At 59.1% G+C, this 14,852-nt stretch overlaps 1 protein-coding gene across 1 annotated transcript in view; it reads left to right on the forward strand.

Moving 5' to 3' along the window:
- Positions 1 to 14,852, forward strand: part of LOC140411774 (uncharacterized) — a 52,794-nt gene that overhangs the window by 23,092 nt on the left and 14,850 nt on the right. Inside the window, exon 2 of the mRNA XM_072500758.1 lies at positions 12,786 to 12,915. Within this exon, the coding sequence (XP_072356859.1) occupies positions 12,786 to 12,915 (130 nt within the window). The remainder of the gene's footprint in view (positions 1 to 12,785; positions 12,916 to 14,852) is intronic.

Raw genomic sequence — 14,852 nt, forward strand, 5'->3', positions numbered from 1 at the left:
ACTCCACCAACAGGGTCCCCTGTGATAGGGTGACCCCCACACAGAGACCTCTGTGATAGCGAGACCCCACCCCCAGGGTCCCCTGTGATAGGGAGACCCCCACACAGAGACCCCTGCGATAGAGAGACCCCCCCCCCACAGAGACACCTGTGATAGCGAGACCCCCACAGAGACCCCTGTGAAAGGGAGACCCCCCACAGAGACCCCTGTGAAAGGGAGACACCCCCCACAGAGACCCCTGTGATAGGGAGACCCCCCCCCCACAGAGACCCCTGTGATAGGGAGACCCCCCACAGAGACCCCTGTGATAGGGAGACCCCCCCCCCACAGAGACCCCTGTGATAGGGAGACCCCCCACAGAGACCCCTGTGATAGGGAGACACCCCCCAGAGACCCTGTGATAGGGAGACCCCCCCCACAGAGACCCCTGTGATAGGGAGCCCCCCCCCACACAGAGACCCCTGTGATAGGGAGACCCCCCTCCCACAGAGACCCCTGTGATAGGGAAACACCCCCACAGAGACCCCTGTGAAAGGGAGACCGCCACAGAGACCCCTGTGAAAGGGAGACCCCCCTCCCACAGAGACCCCTGTGATAGGGAGATTCCCCCCCCACAGAGACCCCTGTGATAGGGAGACCCCCCCCACAAAGACCGCTGTGAAAGTGGGAGCCCTCCCAGAGAGACCAGTGATAGGGAGACCACCCCACAGAGACCCCTGTGATAGGGAGACTCCCCGACAGAGACCCCTGTGATAGGGAGACACCCCGACAGAGACCCCTGTGATAGGGAGACACCCCCACAGAGAACCTGTGATAGGGAGACCCCCCCACAGAGACACGTGTGAAAGGGAGACCCCCCCACAGAGACTCCTGTGATAAGGAGACCCCCCCCCCCACAGAGACCACTGTGATAGAGAGACCCTGCCCCCACAGAGACCGCTGTGATAGGGAGGCCCCCCCCACAGAGACCCCTGTGATAGGGAGACCCCCCTCCCACAGAGACCCCTGTGATAGGGAGACCCCCCCCCCCCCACAGAGACCGCTGTGAAAGAGAGAGACCCCCCACAGAGACCCCTGTGATAGGGAGGCCCTGCCCCCACAGAGACCCCTGTGATAGGGAGACCCCCCCCACAGAGACCCCTGTGATAGGGAGACCCCCCACAGAGACGCCTGTGATAGGGAGACCCTGCCCCCACAGAGACCCCTGTGACAGGGAGACCCCCCCACACAGAGACCCCTCTGATAGGGAGGCCCACCCCCCACAGAGACACCTGTGAAAGGGAGACACCCCCCACACAGACCCCTGTTATAGAGAGACAGCCCCACAGAGACCCCTGTGATAAGGAGAACCCCCCCCCACAGAGACCACTGTGATAGAGAGACCCTCCCCCACAGAGACCACTGTGATAGGGAGACCCCCCCCACACAGAGACCCCTGTGATAAGGAGACCCCCCACAGAGACCCCTGTGATAGGGAGACCCCCCCCCCACAGAGACCCCTGTGATAGGGAGACCCCCCACAGAGACCCCTGTGATAGGGAGACCCCCCCCCACAGAGACCACTGTGATAGGGAGACCCACCTCCCACAGAGAACCCTGTGATAGGGAGACCCCCACAGAGACCCCAGTGATAGGGAGACCCCCACAGAGACCCATGTGATAGGGAGACCCCCCCCCACAGAGAACCCTGTGATAGGGAGACCCCCACAGAGACCCATGTGATAGGGAGACCCCCCTCACACAGAGACGCCTGTGATAGGGAGACCCCCCTCTCACAGAGACCGCTGTGAAAGAGAGAGCACCCCCCCACAGAGACCCCTGTGATAGGGAGACCCTGCCCCCACAGAGACCCCTGTGATAGGGAGACCCCCCCACAGAGACCCCTGTGATAGGGAGACCCTGCCCCCACAGAGACCCCTGTGATAAGGAGACCCCCCCCCACACAGAGGCCCCTGTGATAGGGAGGCCCACCCCCCACAGAGACCCCTGCGATAGGGAGACCTCCCCGCCCCACAGAGACCCCTGTGATAGGTAGACCCCCCACAGAGACACGTGTGATAGGGAGACCCCCCCCACAGAGACCACTGTGAAAGGGAGACCCACCCCACAGAGACCGCTGTGAAAGAGAGAGCACCCCCCCCACAGAGACCCCCGTGATAGGGAGACCCTGCCCCCACAGAGACCCCTGTGACAGGGAGACCCCCCCACACAGAGACCCCTCTGATAGGGAGGCCCACCCCCCACAGAGACCCCCGTGATAGGGAGAACCCACCCACAGAGACCCTTGTGATAGGGAGACCCCCCGCTCCACAGAGACCCCTGTGATAGGGAGACCCCCCCACAGAGACCCCTGTGATAGGGAGACCCCCCCCACAGAGACCCCTGTGATAGAGAGACCCCCCTACAAAGACCGCTGTGAAAGTGGGAGCCCCTCCCAGAGAGACCAGTGATAGGGAGACCAACCCACAGAGACCCCTGTGATAGGGACACCCCCCCCCCAAAAAGAGAACCCTGTGACAGGGAGACCCCCCTCCCCACTGAGACCCCTGTGATAGGGAGACTCCCCGACAGAGACCCCTGTGATAGGGACACCCCCCCCAAAAAGAGAACCCTGTGATAGGGAGACCCCCCTCCCCACTGAGACCCCTGTGATAGGGAGACCCCCCCCCACACAGAGACCCCTGTGATAGGGAGGCCCACCCCCCACAGAGACCCCTGTGATAGGGAGACCCCCCGCCCCACAGAGAACCCTGTGATAGGGAGACCCCCCTCCCCGCTGAGACCCCTGTGATAGGGAGACCCCCCCCCCACACAGAGACCCCTGTGATAGGGAGGCCCACCCCCCACAGAGACCCCTGTGATTGGGAGACCCCCCCCACAGTAGACCCCTGTGATAGCGAGCCCCCCCCCCCCGCCCCACAGAGACCCCTGTGATAGGGAGCCCCCCCCCCCCCCCCACACAGAGACCCCTGTGATAGGGAGACCCCACACACAGAGACCCCTGTGATAGGGAGACCCCCTTCCCACAGAGACCCCTGTGATCGGGAGACCCCCCCCCCCCACAGTAGACCCCTGTGATAGCGAGCCCCCCCCCCCCGCCCCACAGAGACCCCTGTGATAGGGAGACCCCCCCCCCACAAAGACCGCTGTGAAAGTGGGAGCCCCTCCCAGAGAGACCAGTGATAGGGAGACCCACCCACAGAGACCCCTGTGATCAGGAGACCACCCCACAGAGACCCCTGTGATAGGGACACCCCCCCCCCCACAAAGAGAAACCTGTGACAGGGAGACCCCCCTCCCCACTAAGACCCCTGTGATAGGGAGACTCCCCGACAGAGACCACTGTGATAGGGAGACCCCCCCACAGAGACCCCTGTGATAGGGAGACCCACCCACACAGAGACCCCTGTGATAGGGAGACCCCCCACACAGAGACCCCTGTGATAGCGAGACGCCCCCACAGAGACCTCTGTGATAGGGAGACCCCACCACCAGGGTCCGCTGTGATAGGGTAACCCCCACAGTGACCCTGTGATAGAGAGACCCCCCCACAGACACGCCTGTGATAGGGAGACCCCACCCCCAGCGTCCCCTGTGATATGGGGACCCCCACACAGAAACCCACGTGATAGAGAGACCCCCCCACAGAGACCCCTGCGATAGAGAGACCCCCCCCCCCACAGAGACACCTGTGACAGTGAGACCCCACCCACAGAGACCCCTGTGATAGGGAGACCACCCCACAGAGACCCCTGTGATAGGGAGACCCCCCCACAGAGACCCCTGTGACAGTGAGACCCCCCTCACAGAGACCCCGGTGATAGGGAGACCCCCCAACAGAGACCCCTGTGATAGGGAGACCCTCCCACAGAGACACCTGTGACAGTGAGACCCCCCTCACAGAGACCCCTGTGATAGGGAGACCCCGCCCCCCACATAGACCCCTGTGATAGGGAGACCTCCCAACAGAGACCCCTGTGATAGGGAGACACTACCCAGAGACCCCTGTGATAGGGAGACCCCCCCACAGAGACCCCTGTGATAGGGAGACACCCCCCAGAGACCCCTGTGATAGGGAAACCCCCCCACAGAGACCCCTCTGATAGGGAGACCCCCCCCCAAAAAAGACCCCAGTGATAGGGAGAACCCCCCCCCCCCCACAGAGACCCCTGTGACAGTGAGACCCCCACAGAGACCCCTGTGACAGTGAGACCCCCCCAGGGACCCCTGTGATAGGGAGACCCACCCACAGAGACCCCTGTGATAGGGAGACCCCCCCAACAGAGACCCCTGTGATAGGGAGTCACCCCGACAGAGACCCCTGTGACAGTGAGACCCCCACAGAGACCCCTGTGATAGGGAGACCCACCCCCCACACAGAGACCCCTGTGATAGGGAGACCCCCCCACAGAGACCCCTGTGATAGGGAGACCCCCCCCACAGAGACCCCTGTGATAGGGAGACCCCCCCCACAGAGACCCCTCTGATAGGGAGACCCCCCCACAAAGACCGCTGTGAAAGTGGGAGCCCCTCCCAGAGAGACCAGTGATAGGGAGACCACCCCACAGAGACCCCTGTGATAGGGACACCCCCCCCCCCACAAAGAGAACCCTGTGACAGGGAGACCCCCCTCCCCACAGAGACCCCTGTGATAAGGAGACCACCCCACAGAGACCCCTGTGATAGGGACATCCCCCCCCCAAAAAGAAAACCCTGTGACAGGGAGACCCCCCTCCCCACTGAGACCCCTGTGATAGGGAGACTCCCCGACAGAGACCACTGTGATAGGGAGACCCCCCCCCCACAGAGACCCCTGTGATAGGGAGACCCCCCCACACAGAGACCCCTGTGATAGGGAGACCCCCCACACAGAGACCCCTGTGATAGGGAGACCCCCCACAGAGACCTCTGTGATAGGGGGACCCCACCCCCAGGGTCCCCTGTGATAGGGAGACCCCCCACAGAGACCTCTGTGATAGGGGGACCCCACCCCCAGGGTCCCCTGTGATAGGGAGACCCCCACACAGAGACCCCTGCGATAGAGAGACCCCCCCCCCCCACAGAGACTCCTGTGATAGGGAGACCCCCACAGAGACCCCTGAGAAAGGGAGACCCCCCACAGAGACCCCTGTGAAAGGGAGACACCCCCCGCACAGATCCCTGTGATAGGGAGACCCCCCCACACAGAGACCCCTGTGATAAGGAGACCCCCCCCCCACACAGAGACCCCTGTGATAAGGAGACCCCCCACAGAGACCCCTGTGATAGGGAGACCCCCCCCCCCCCACACAGACCCCTGTGATATGGGGACCCCCCACAGAGACCCCTGTGATAGGGAGACCCATCCACACAGAGAACCCTGTGATAGGGAGACCCTCCCCCACAGAGACCCCTGTGATAGAGAGACCCCCCCACAGAGACCCCTGTGATAGGGAGACCCCCCCCCCACACAGACCCCTGTGATAGGGAGACCCTCCCCCACAGAGACCCCTGTGATAGAGAGACCCCCCCACAGAGACCCGTGTGATAGGGAGACCCACCCACACAGAGACCCATGTGATAGGGAGACCCCCCTCCCACAGAGAGCCCTGTGATAGGGAGACCCCCCTCTCACAGAGACCGCTGTGAAAGAGAGAGCACCCCCCCACAGAGACCCCTGTGATAGGGAGACCCTGCCCCCACAGAGACCCTTGTGATAAGGAGACCCCCCGCCCCACAGAGACCCCTGTGATAGGTAGACCCCCCACAGAGACCCCTGTGATAGGGAGACACCCCCACAGAGACCCTGTGATAGGGAGACCCCCCCCACAGAGACACGTGTGATAGGGAGACCCCCACAGAGACCACTGTGAAAGGGAGACCCACCCCACAGAGACCGCTGTGAAAGAGAGAGCTCCCCCCCCACAGAGACCCCTGTGATAGGGAGACCCTGCCCCCACAGAGACCCCTGTGACAGGGAGACACCCCCACACAGAGACCCCTCTGATAGGGAGGCACACCCCCCACAGAGACCCCCGTGATAGGGACAACCCCCCCACAGAGACCCTTGTGATAGGGAGACCCCCCGCCCCACAGAGACCCCTGTGATAGGGAGACCCCCCCACAGAGACCCCTGTGATAGGGAGACCCCCCCACAGAGATCCCTGTGATAGAGAGACCCCCCCCACAAAGACCGCTGTGAAAGTGGGAGCTCCTCCCAGAGAGACCAGTGATAGGGTGACCAACCCACAGAGACCCCTGTGACAGGGAGACCCCCCCACACAGAGACCCCTCTGATAGGGAGGCCCACCCCCCACAGAGTCCCCCGTGATAGGGAGACCCCCCCCCACAGAGACCCTTGTAATAGGGAGACCCCCCGGCCCTACAGAGACCCCTGTGATAGGGAGACCCCCCCCCCACAGAGACCCCTGTGATAGGGAGACCCCACTCCCCACTGAGACCCCTGTTATAGGGAGACTCCCCGACAGAGACCCCTGTGATAGGGACAACCCCCCCCCAAAAAGAGAACCCTGTGACAGGGTGACCCCGCTCTCCACTGAGACCCCTGTGATAGGGAGAATCCCCGACAGAGACCACTGTGATAGGGAGACCCCCCCCACAGAGACCCCTGTGATAGGGAGACCCCCCCACACAGAGACCCCTGTGATAGGGAGACCCCCCCACACAGAGACCCCTGTGATAGGGAGACCCCCCCACACAGAGACCCCTGTGATAGGGAGACCCCCCACAGAGACCTCTGTGATAGGGAGACCCGACCCCCAGAGTCCGCTGTGATAGGGAGACCCCCCACAGAGACCTCTGTGATAGGTTGACTCCACCAACAGGGTCCCCTGTGATAGGGAGACCCCCACACAGAGACCTCTGTGATAGGGAGACCCCACCCCCAGGGTCACCTGTGATAGGGAGACCCCCACACAGAGACCCCTGCGATAGAGAGACCCCCCCCCCACAGAGACACCTCTGATAGGGAGACCCCCACAGAGACCCCTGTGAAAGGGAGACACCCCCCACACAGACCCCTGTTATAGAGAGACACCCCCACAGAGACCCCTGTGATAAGGAGAACCCCCCCCACAGAGACCACTGTGATAGAGAGACCCTCCCCCACAGAGACCCCTGTGATAGGGAGACCCCCCCCACACAGAGACCCCTGTGATAAGGAGACCCCCCCCCACAGAGACCCCTGTGATAGGGAGACCCCCCCCCACAGAGACCCCTGTGATAGGGAGACCCCCCACAGAGACCCCTGTGATAGGGAGACCCCCCCCCACAGAGACCCATGTGATAGGGAGACCCCCCCCCACACAGAGAACCCTGTGATAGGGAGACCCCCCTCCCACAGAGATCCCTGTGATAGGGAGACCCCCCCCACACAGAGAACCCTGTGATAGGGAGACCCCCCGACACAGAGACCCATGTGATAGGGAGACCCCCCTCCCACAGAGATCCCTGTGATAGGGAGACCCCCCTCTCACATAGACCGCTGTGAAAGAGAGAGCCCCCCCCCCCACAGAGACCCCTGTGATAGGGAGACCCTGCCCCCACAGAGACCCCTGTGATAAGGAGACCCCCCCACACAGAGACCCCTGTGATAGGGAGCCCCACCCCCCACAGAGACCCCTGTGATAGGGAGACCCCCCCGCCCCACAGAGACCCCTGTGATAGGGAGACCCCCCACAGAGACCCCTGTGATAGGGAGACCCCCCCCCCCCACAGTAGACCCCTGTGATAGCGAGACCCCCCCGCCCCACAGAGACCCCTGTGATAGGGATCCCCCCCCCCCACACAGAGACCCCTGTGATAGGGAGACCCCCCACACAGAGACCCCTGTGATAGGGAGACCCCCTTCCCACAGAGACCCCTGTGATCGGGAGACCCCCCCCCACAAAGACCGCTGTGAAAGTGGGAGCCCCTCCCAGAGAGACCAGTGATAGGGAGACCCACCCACAGAGACCCCTGTGATAAGGAGACAACCCCACAGAGACCCCTGTGATAGGGACACCCCCCCCCCCCACAAAGAGAACCCTGTGACAGGGAGACCCCCCTCCCCACTAAGACCCCTGTGATAGGGAGACTCCCCGACAGAGACCACTGTGATAGGGAGACCCCCCCACAGAGACCCCTGTGATAGGGAGACCCCCCCACACAGAGACCCCTGTGATAGGGAGACCCCCCACACAGAGACCCCTGTGATAGGGAGACCCCCCACAGAGACCTCTGTGATAGGGAGACCCCACCCCCAGGGTCCGCTGTGATAGGGTGACCCTCACAGTGACCCTGTGATAGAGAGACCCCCCCACAGAGACCCCTGCGATAGAGAGACCCCCCCCACAGAGACACCTGTGACAGTGAGACCCCCCCAGGGACCCCTGTGATAGGGAGACCCCCCCACAGAGACCCCTGTGATAGGGAGACCCCCCCAACAGAGACCCCTGTGATAGGGAGTCACCCCGACAGAGACCCCTGTGACAGTGAGACCCCCACAGAGACCCCTGTGATAGGGAGACCCCCCCAACAGAGACCGCTGTGAGAGGGAGACCCCCCAACAGAGACCCCTGTGATAGGGAGAGCCCCCCCCCAGAGACCCCTGTGATATGGAGACCCCCACACAGAAACCCATGTGATAGAGAGACCCCCCACAGAGACCCCTGCGATAGAGAGACCCCCCCCACAGAGACACCTGTGACAGTGAGACCCCACCCACAGAGACCCCTGTGATAGGGAGACCCCCCCCACAGAGACCCCTGTGATAGGGAGACCCCCCCACAGAGACCCCTGTGACAGTGAGACCCCCCTCACAGAGACCCCGCTGATAGGGAGACCCCCCAACAGAGACCCCTGTGATAGGGAGACCCTCCCACAGAGACACCTGTGACAGTGAGACCCCCCTCACAGAGACCCCTGTGATAGGGAGACCCCCTCCCCCACATAGACCCCTGTGATAGGGAGACCTCCCAACAGAGACCCCTGTGATAGGGAGACACTCCCCAGAGACCCCTGTGATAGGGAGACCCCCCCACAGAGACCCCTGTGATAGGGAGACACCCCCCAGAGACCCCTGTGATAGGGAAACCCCCCCCCACAGAGACCCCTGTGATAGGGAGACCCACCGCCTCAGAGACCCTGTGACAGTGAGACCCCCACAGAGACCCCTGTGATAGGGAGACCCCCCCAAAGAGACCCCTGTGATAGGGAGAACCCCCCCCCCCCACAGAGACCCCTGTGACAGTGAGACCCCCACAGAGACCCCTGTGACAGTGAGACCCCCCCAGGGACCCCTGTGATAGGGAGACCCCCCCACAGAGACCCCTGTGATAGGGAGACCCCCCCAACAGAGACCCCTGTGATAGGGAGTCACCCCGACAGAGACCCCTGTGACAGTGAGACCCCCACAGAGACCCCTGTGATAGGGAGACCCCCCCAACAGAGACCGCTGAGAGAGGGAGACCCCCCAACAGAGACCCCTGTGATAGGGAGAGCCCCCCCCCAGAGACCCCTGTGATATGGAGACCCCCACACAGAAACCCATGTGATAGAGAGACCCCCCACAGAGACCCCTGCGATAGAGAGACCCCCCCCACAGAGACACCTGTGACAGTGAGACCCCACCCACAGAGACCCCTGTGATAGGGAGACACCCCCCACAGAGACCCCTGTGATAGGGAGACCCCCCCACAGAGACCCCTGTGACAGTGAGACCCCCCTCACAGAGACCCCGCTGATAGGGAGACCCCCCAACAGAGACCCCTGTGATAGGGAGACCCTCCCACAGAGACACCTGTGACAGTGAGACCCCCCTCACAGAGACCCCTGTGATAGGGAGACCCCCTCCCCCACATAGACCCCTGTGATAGGGAGACCTCCCAACAGAGACCCCTGTGATAGGGAGACACTCCCCAGAGACCCCTGTGATAGGGAGACCCCCCCACAGAGACCCCTGTGATAGGGAGACACCCCCCAGAGACCCCTGTGATAGGGAAACCCCCCCCCACAGAGACCCCTGTGATAGGGAGACCCACCGCCTCAGAGACCCTGTGACAGTGAGACCCCCACAGAGACCCCTGTGATAGGGAGACCCCCCCAAAGAGACCCCTGTGATAGGGAGAACCCCACCCCCACAGAGACCCCTGTGACAGTGAGACCCCCACAGAGACCCCTGTGACAGTGAGACCCCCCCAGGGACGCCTGTGATAGGGAGACCCCCCACAGAGACCCCTGTGATAGGGAGACCCCCCCAACAGAGACCCCTGTGATAGGGAGTCACCCCGACAGAGACCCCTGTGACAGTGAGACCCCCACAGAGACCCCTGTGATAGGGAGACCCCCCCAACAGAGACCGCTGTGAGAGGGAGACCCCCCAACAGAGACCCCTTTGATAGGGAGAGCCCCCCCCCCAGAGACCCCTGTGATAGGGAGACCCCCCCACAGAGACCCCTGTGATAGGGAGACCCCCCCTCAGGGATCCCTGTGATAGGGACCCCCCCCCCCCCCACAGAGCACCCTGTGACAGTGAGACCCCCACAGAGACCCCTGTGATAGGGAGACCCCCCCAACAGAGACCCCTGTGAGAGGAAGACCCCCCCCCCAGAGACCCCTGTGATAGAGAGACCCCCCCCACAGAGACCCCTGTGATAGTGAGACCCCCCCTCAGAGTTCCCTGTGATAGGGAAGCCCCCCCCCCAAAGAGACCCCTGTGACAGTGAGACCCCCACAGAGACCCCTGTGACAGTGAGACCCCCCAGGGTCCCCTGCAATGGGCAGCTCAGGGGGCCGCACAACATGTGCACCGGGGCCAATGGACACGGGACGCTCTGATCATCTCCAGGTTCACCAACTAGACGGGGGGGGGGGAACCTGGCCTGGGGCACGGACACCGCCTCCCACCACCAGGCCCCCACATCCCCCGCCTGCAGCTCGGTGATACATACCTGCGGCGCTCCGAGCTGGGGGCCCTGGGTTGGCAGTAACAGCGGGTCGGAGCCATGGGATGGAGGGTGATGACAGCCCGCTCTGCCATGAGCTCCGTGCTCCACATCGTTTGACAATGTCTGCCTCATGCCCACGGTCGCACCTTCCACCTGGGTGAACCCTGCATGCCAGCTGGCCAGTCCATCGGTGGGGTGGGGTGGGGGGGGGGGGTGGGGGGGGGTGTACGGTGGGGAGCCCACGCCACCCACAACATCCGCCCATTCCCCCCCCACCTCCTCTATGGCCAGCCCAGCCCAGCCCACCCCTCACACCCTGACAGAGCACCGAGGCAGGTTGGAACGGTGTGAACAGGTGTTTAATGTGAAAACCCGAGACCCTAACTCGAAACTGTGCCCTGCACCCCTGCCAACTTAACTGGTGTCTAACGTTCTGGCCTTCCAGCCCTAACATTGCGTCTAGGTAGTTCCCCAGACGGTCCAGCAGGAGTGGAGGCGGCCCTGCTGTGATTCCTGCCCTGCCACCTGGGTCCCGGTCGGTGGGTGCCTTCTGGGGCGATCGGGCCTGGATGGGCCTGGCTTCTGCCCGTGTGTCCCAGGTGGTGTGGTGCTGCCCTGTTCTGCCTGCTGCCCACTGGAGGCTCCAGGGACAGGAGGGGTGGAGTCTGAGGGGCTGCGGTGTTCCGACACCTCCCCTGCGGGAGTCACCGGCACGGGCCCAGCACCTCCTCCTCCCTCGGGGTGCCCGGTGGCCCCCAGGCATCTCCATGGGACTGGGGTGCGGGTAATCCCTGAGACAACCCCGCCACCTGGCGCTGCCAGTCCTGGAGGCCCACTCTGGCCTCGACCAGGGTATGCACGCTCGCACCGGATCCAAAACAGGACGTCCATTCCTTGGAGATGATGCAGTGAAGATTCACTGGGTTGATTCCTGGGTTACAGAGATGTCCAATACTGAAAGGAATCAGATTGTCGGGAACTCTCTGGAATTTAGGAGAATGAGAGGATCTCATTGAAACAGACAAGGTGACAAGGTACAATTTAGGATTCCAGGTTGCTCGGGGTGTAGTATAATGGAGTATATTCGGACAGGTCCTGTGAAGGGTTAACCCTGTGATGTCACTGGCAGGAAGTGACATCTACTCGTGATCTGAGAGTCTCGCAGAAAGCAGCACGAAAAGAAGCTCGTGTCGGGGAATGTTCTCCAAACGGTAAATGTGTTCCAATACAGTTAGAATGTCTGCAGCCAGCAGTCTCTGGGAGTTACGGAAACTTCTCCAACACAACAACACAATGGAACAGGTGGGGAGTGCGTGGGGCAAGTAGAGTTGGGGTTAAAGGTGAGGCATGATCTTGTTGATTGGTGGAACAGGCTTGAGGAGTTATTGGGCCTATTCCAGCTCCTATTTCTTACGGTCCAATGACATTGTTTTCTTTTCATCCTGGATTAGTGCCTGGATACGAGGACCAATTTCTAACCCATTGAAACCTTTCTGTTTCAATAATGTGGTAAAACAGCCAAAGGGAAACACAATTACTGGACATGATTCAGTGTCGATGGCCTTCAATAACATTCTCTATATTTGTTTTCATTGAAAGCCCAAGGGGAAGGTGTGAGGCCCAATGGGCAGGATAACTCTAAAGTTGACAGAGTGCATGAGGGGGTCAGGGAAATCAATCTGGAAGTGGTGATGCCAAGACTCCCATCAAAAATTCCAAACTCTTTTACCAGGTCAGTCCATGCAGGACATGAATACTGCTCCCACACCTGGGAACCGAGGACAGTCCCCTCAACACTGATGTGTTTTGGTGCGAGTTCAGTTGTGTCACATGGTGATGGATTTTATTTTCTTGTTTCAGAATTATGATGAGGCAGAATTAGAATATCGGCAATGGGTTCAAACTGACGTTGATGCCGTGGATATTAAAAGTGCGCTGGCGATCGGTCTGAACAAACTATTCAGTTATGCACGTTGTGGGAATGTTGCAGGTATGTCAGATGTTCCTTCAAAGTAACAACAGATTATAAAACAGCCATTCACTCTTTAACCTGTCACGTTTGAAACTTTCTGTACAGACTGACACACTGAGCAAAGAATTGTCAATCCCAGAGCGTTCCTCGGTCACATGTGACTCGTGGGATGAGGCGCTAGTTGGGCTACTTACATACATAGAAACAAACAGAGAAAATAGAAGCAGGAGGAGGCCCTTCGAGCCTGCCCCGCCATTCTTTATCATCATGGCTGATCACCAAGTTCCCGCCTTCCCCCCCATATCCCATTATCCCCTGAGCCCTACTTCTTTGATACCTGCCAGCTTTATGTTCCCAGAAACCGGGAAGGTTTCCCACATGCACTGGGAGCGAGATTCCAGCTGTGGTTGCTGAATTTCCCGAGTGTAATAAAGACTCTTTCTCAGGCATGAACCCGCGATTGGAGTCGACATGAACCCTTGTGGAAGTTGAGAAACTGCATCTCTCTCAGCTCAGTGGATGCTGCGGGAATGCTGGCTCCTGTCTGAGACTCAGTGACAGGAAATTCTACCTTGTTAAAGAGAAATCCTGTGGAACTAACTGCGTCCAGTTATTTAATGGTTAATGGTGGTTGAGGGAGAATGTTTAATGGTTAATGGTGTTTGAGGGTGAATGTTTAATGGTTAATGGTGGTTGAGGGTGAATGTTTAATTGTTAATGGTGGTTGAGGGTGAATGTTTAATGGTTAATTGTGGTTGAGGGTGAATGTTTAATGGTTAATGGTGGTTGAGGGTGAATGTTTAATGGTTAATGGTGGTTGAGGGTGAATGTTTCATGGTTAATGGTGGTTGAGGGTGAATGTTTAATGGTTAATTGTGGTTGAGGGTGAAAGATAATGGTTAATGATGGTTGAGGGTGAATGTTTAGTGGTTAATGGTGGTTGAGGGTGAATGTGTGATCTTTAATGGTGGTTGAGGGTGAATGTTTAATGGTTAATGGTGATTGAGGGTGAATGTTTGATGGTTAATGATGGTTGAGGGTGAATGTTTAATGGTTTATGATGGTTGAAGGTGAATGTTTAATGGTTAATGGTGTTTGAGGGTGAATGTTTGATGGTTAATGGTGGTTGAGGGTGAATGTTTAATGGTTAATGATGGTTGAGGGTGAATGTTTAATGGTTAATGGTGATTGAGGGTGAATGTTTAATAGTTAATGGTGGTTGAGGGTGAATGTTTGATGGTTAATGGTGGTTGAAGGTGAATGTTTAATGGTTAATGGTGGTTGAGGGTGAATGTTTGATGGTTAATGGTGGTTGAGGGTGAATGTTTAATGGTTAATGGTGGTTGAGGGTGAATGTTTAATTGTTAATGGTGGTTGAGGGTGAATGTTTAATGGTTAATTGTGGTTGAGGGTGAATGTTTAATGGTTAATGGTGGTTGAGGGTGAATGTTTAATGGTTAATGGTGGTTGAGGGTGAATGTTTGATGGTTAATGGTGGTTGAGGGTGAATGTTTAATGGTTACTTGTGGTTGAGGGTGAATGTTTGATGGTTAATGGTGGTTGAGGGTGAATGTTTAATGGTTAATTGTGGTTGAGGGTGAATGTTTAATGGTTTATGATGGTTGAGGGTGAATGTTTAATGGTTTATGATGGTTGAGGTTGAATGTTTAATGGTTAATGGTGGGTGAGGGTGAATGGTTAATGGCGGTTGAGGGTGAATGTTTAATGGTTAATAGTGGTTGAGGATGAATGTTTAATGTTTAATGGTGGTTGAGGGTGATTGTTTAATGGTTAATGGTGGTTGAGGGTGAATGTTTAATGGTTCATTAATGGTTCATGGTTGTTGAGGGTGAATTTTTCATGGTTCATGGTGGTTGAGGGTGAATGTTTAATGGTTAATGGCGGTTGAGGGTGAATGTTTCATGGTTAATGGTGGTTGAGGGTGAATGTTTAAT

The sequence above is a fragment of the Scyliorhinus torazame genome, chromosome 4 (assembly GCF_047496885.1).
Source record: "Scyliorhinus torazame isolate Kashiwa2021f chromosome 4, sScyTor2.1, whole genome shotgun sequence".
NCBI classification, from domain to species: Eukaryota; Metazoa; Chordata; class Chondrichthyes; order Carcharhiniformes; family Scyliorhinidae; genus Scyliorhinus; species Scyliorhinus torazame.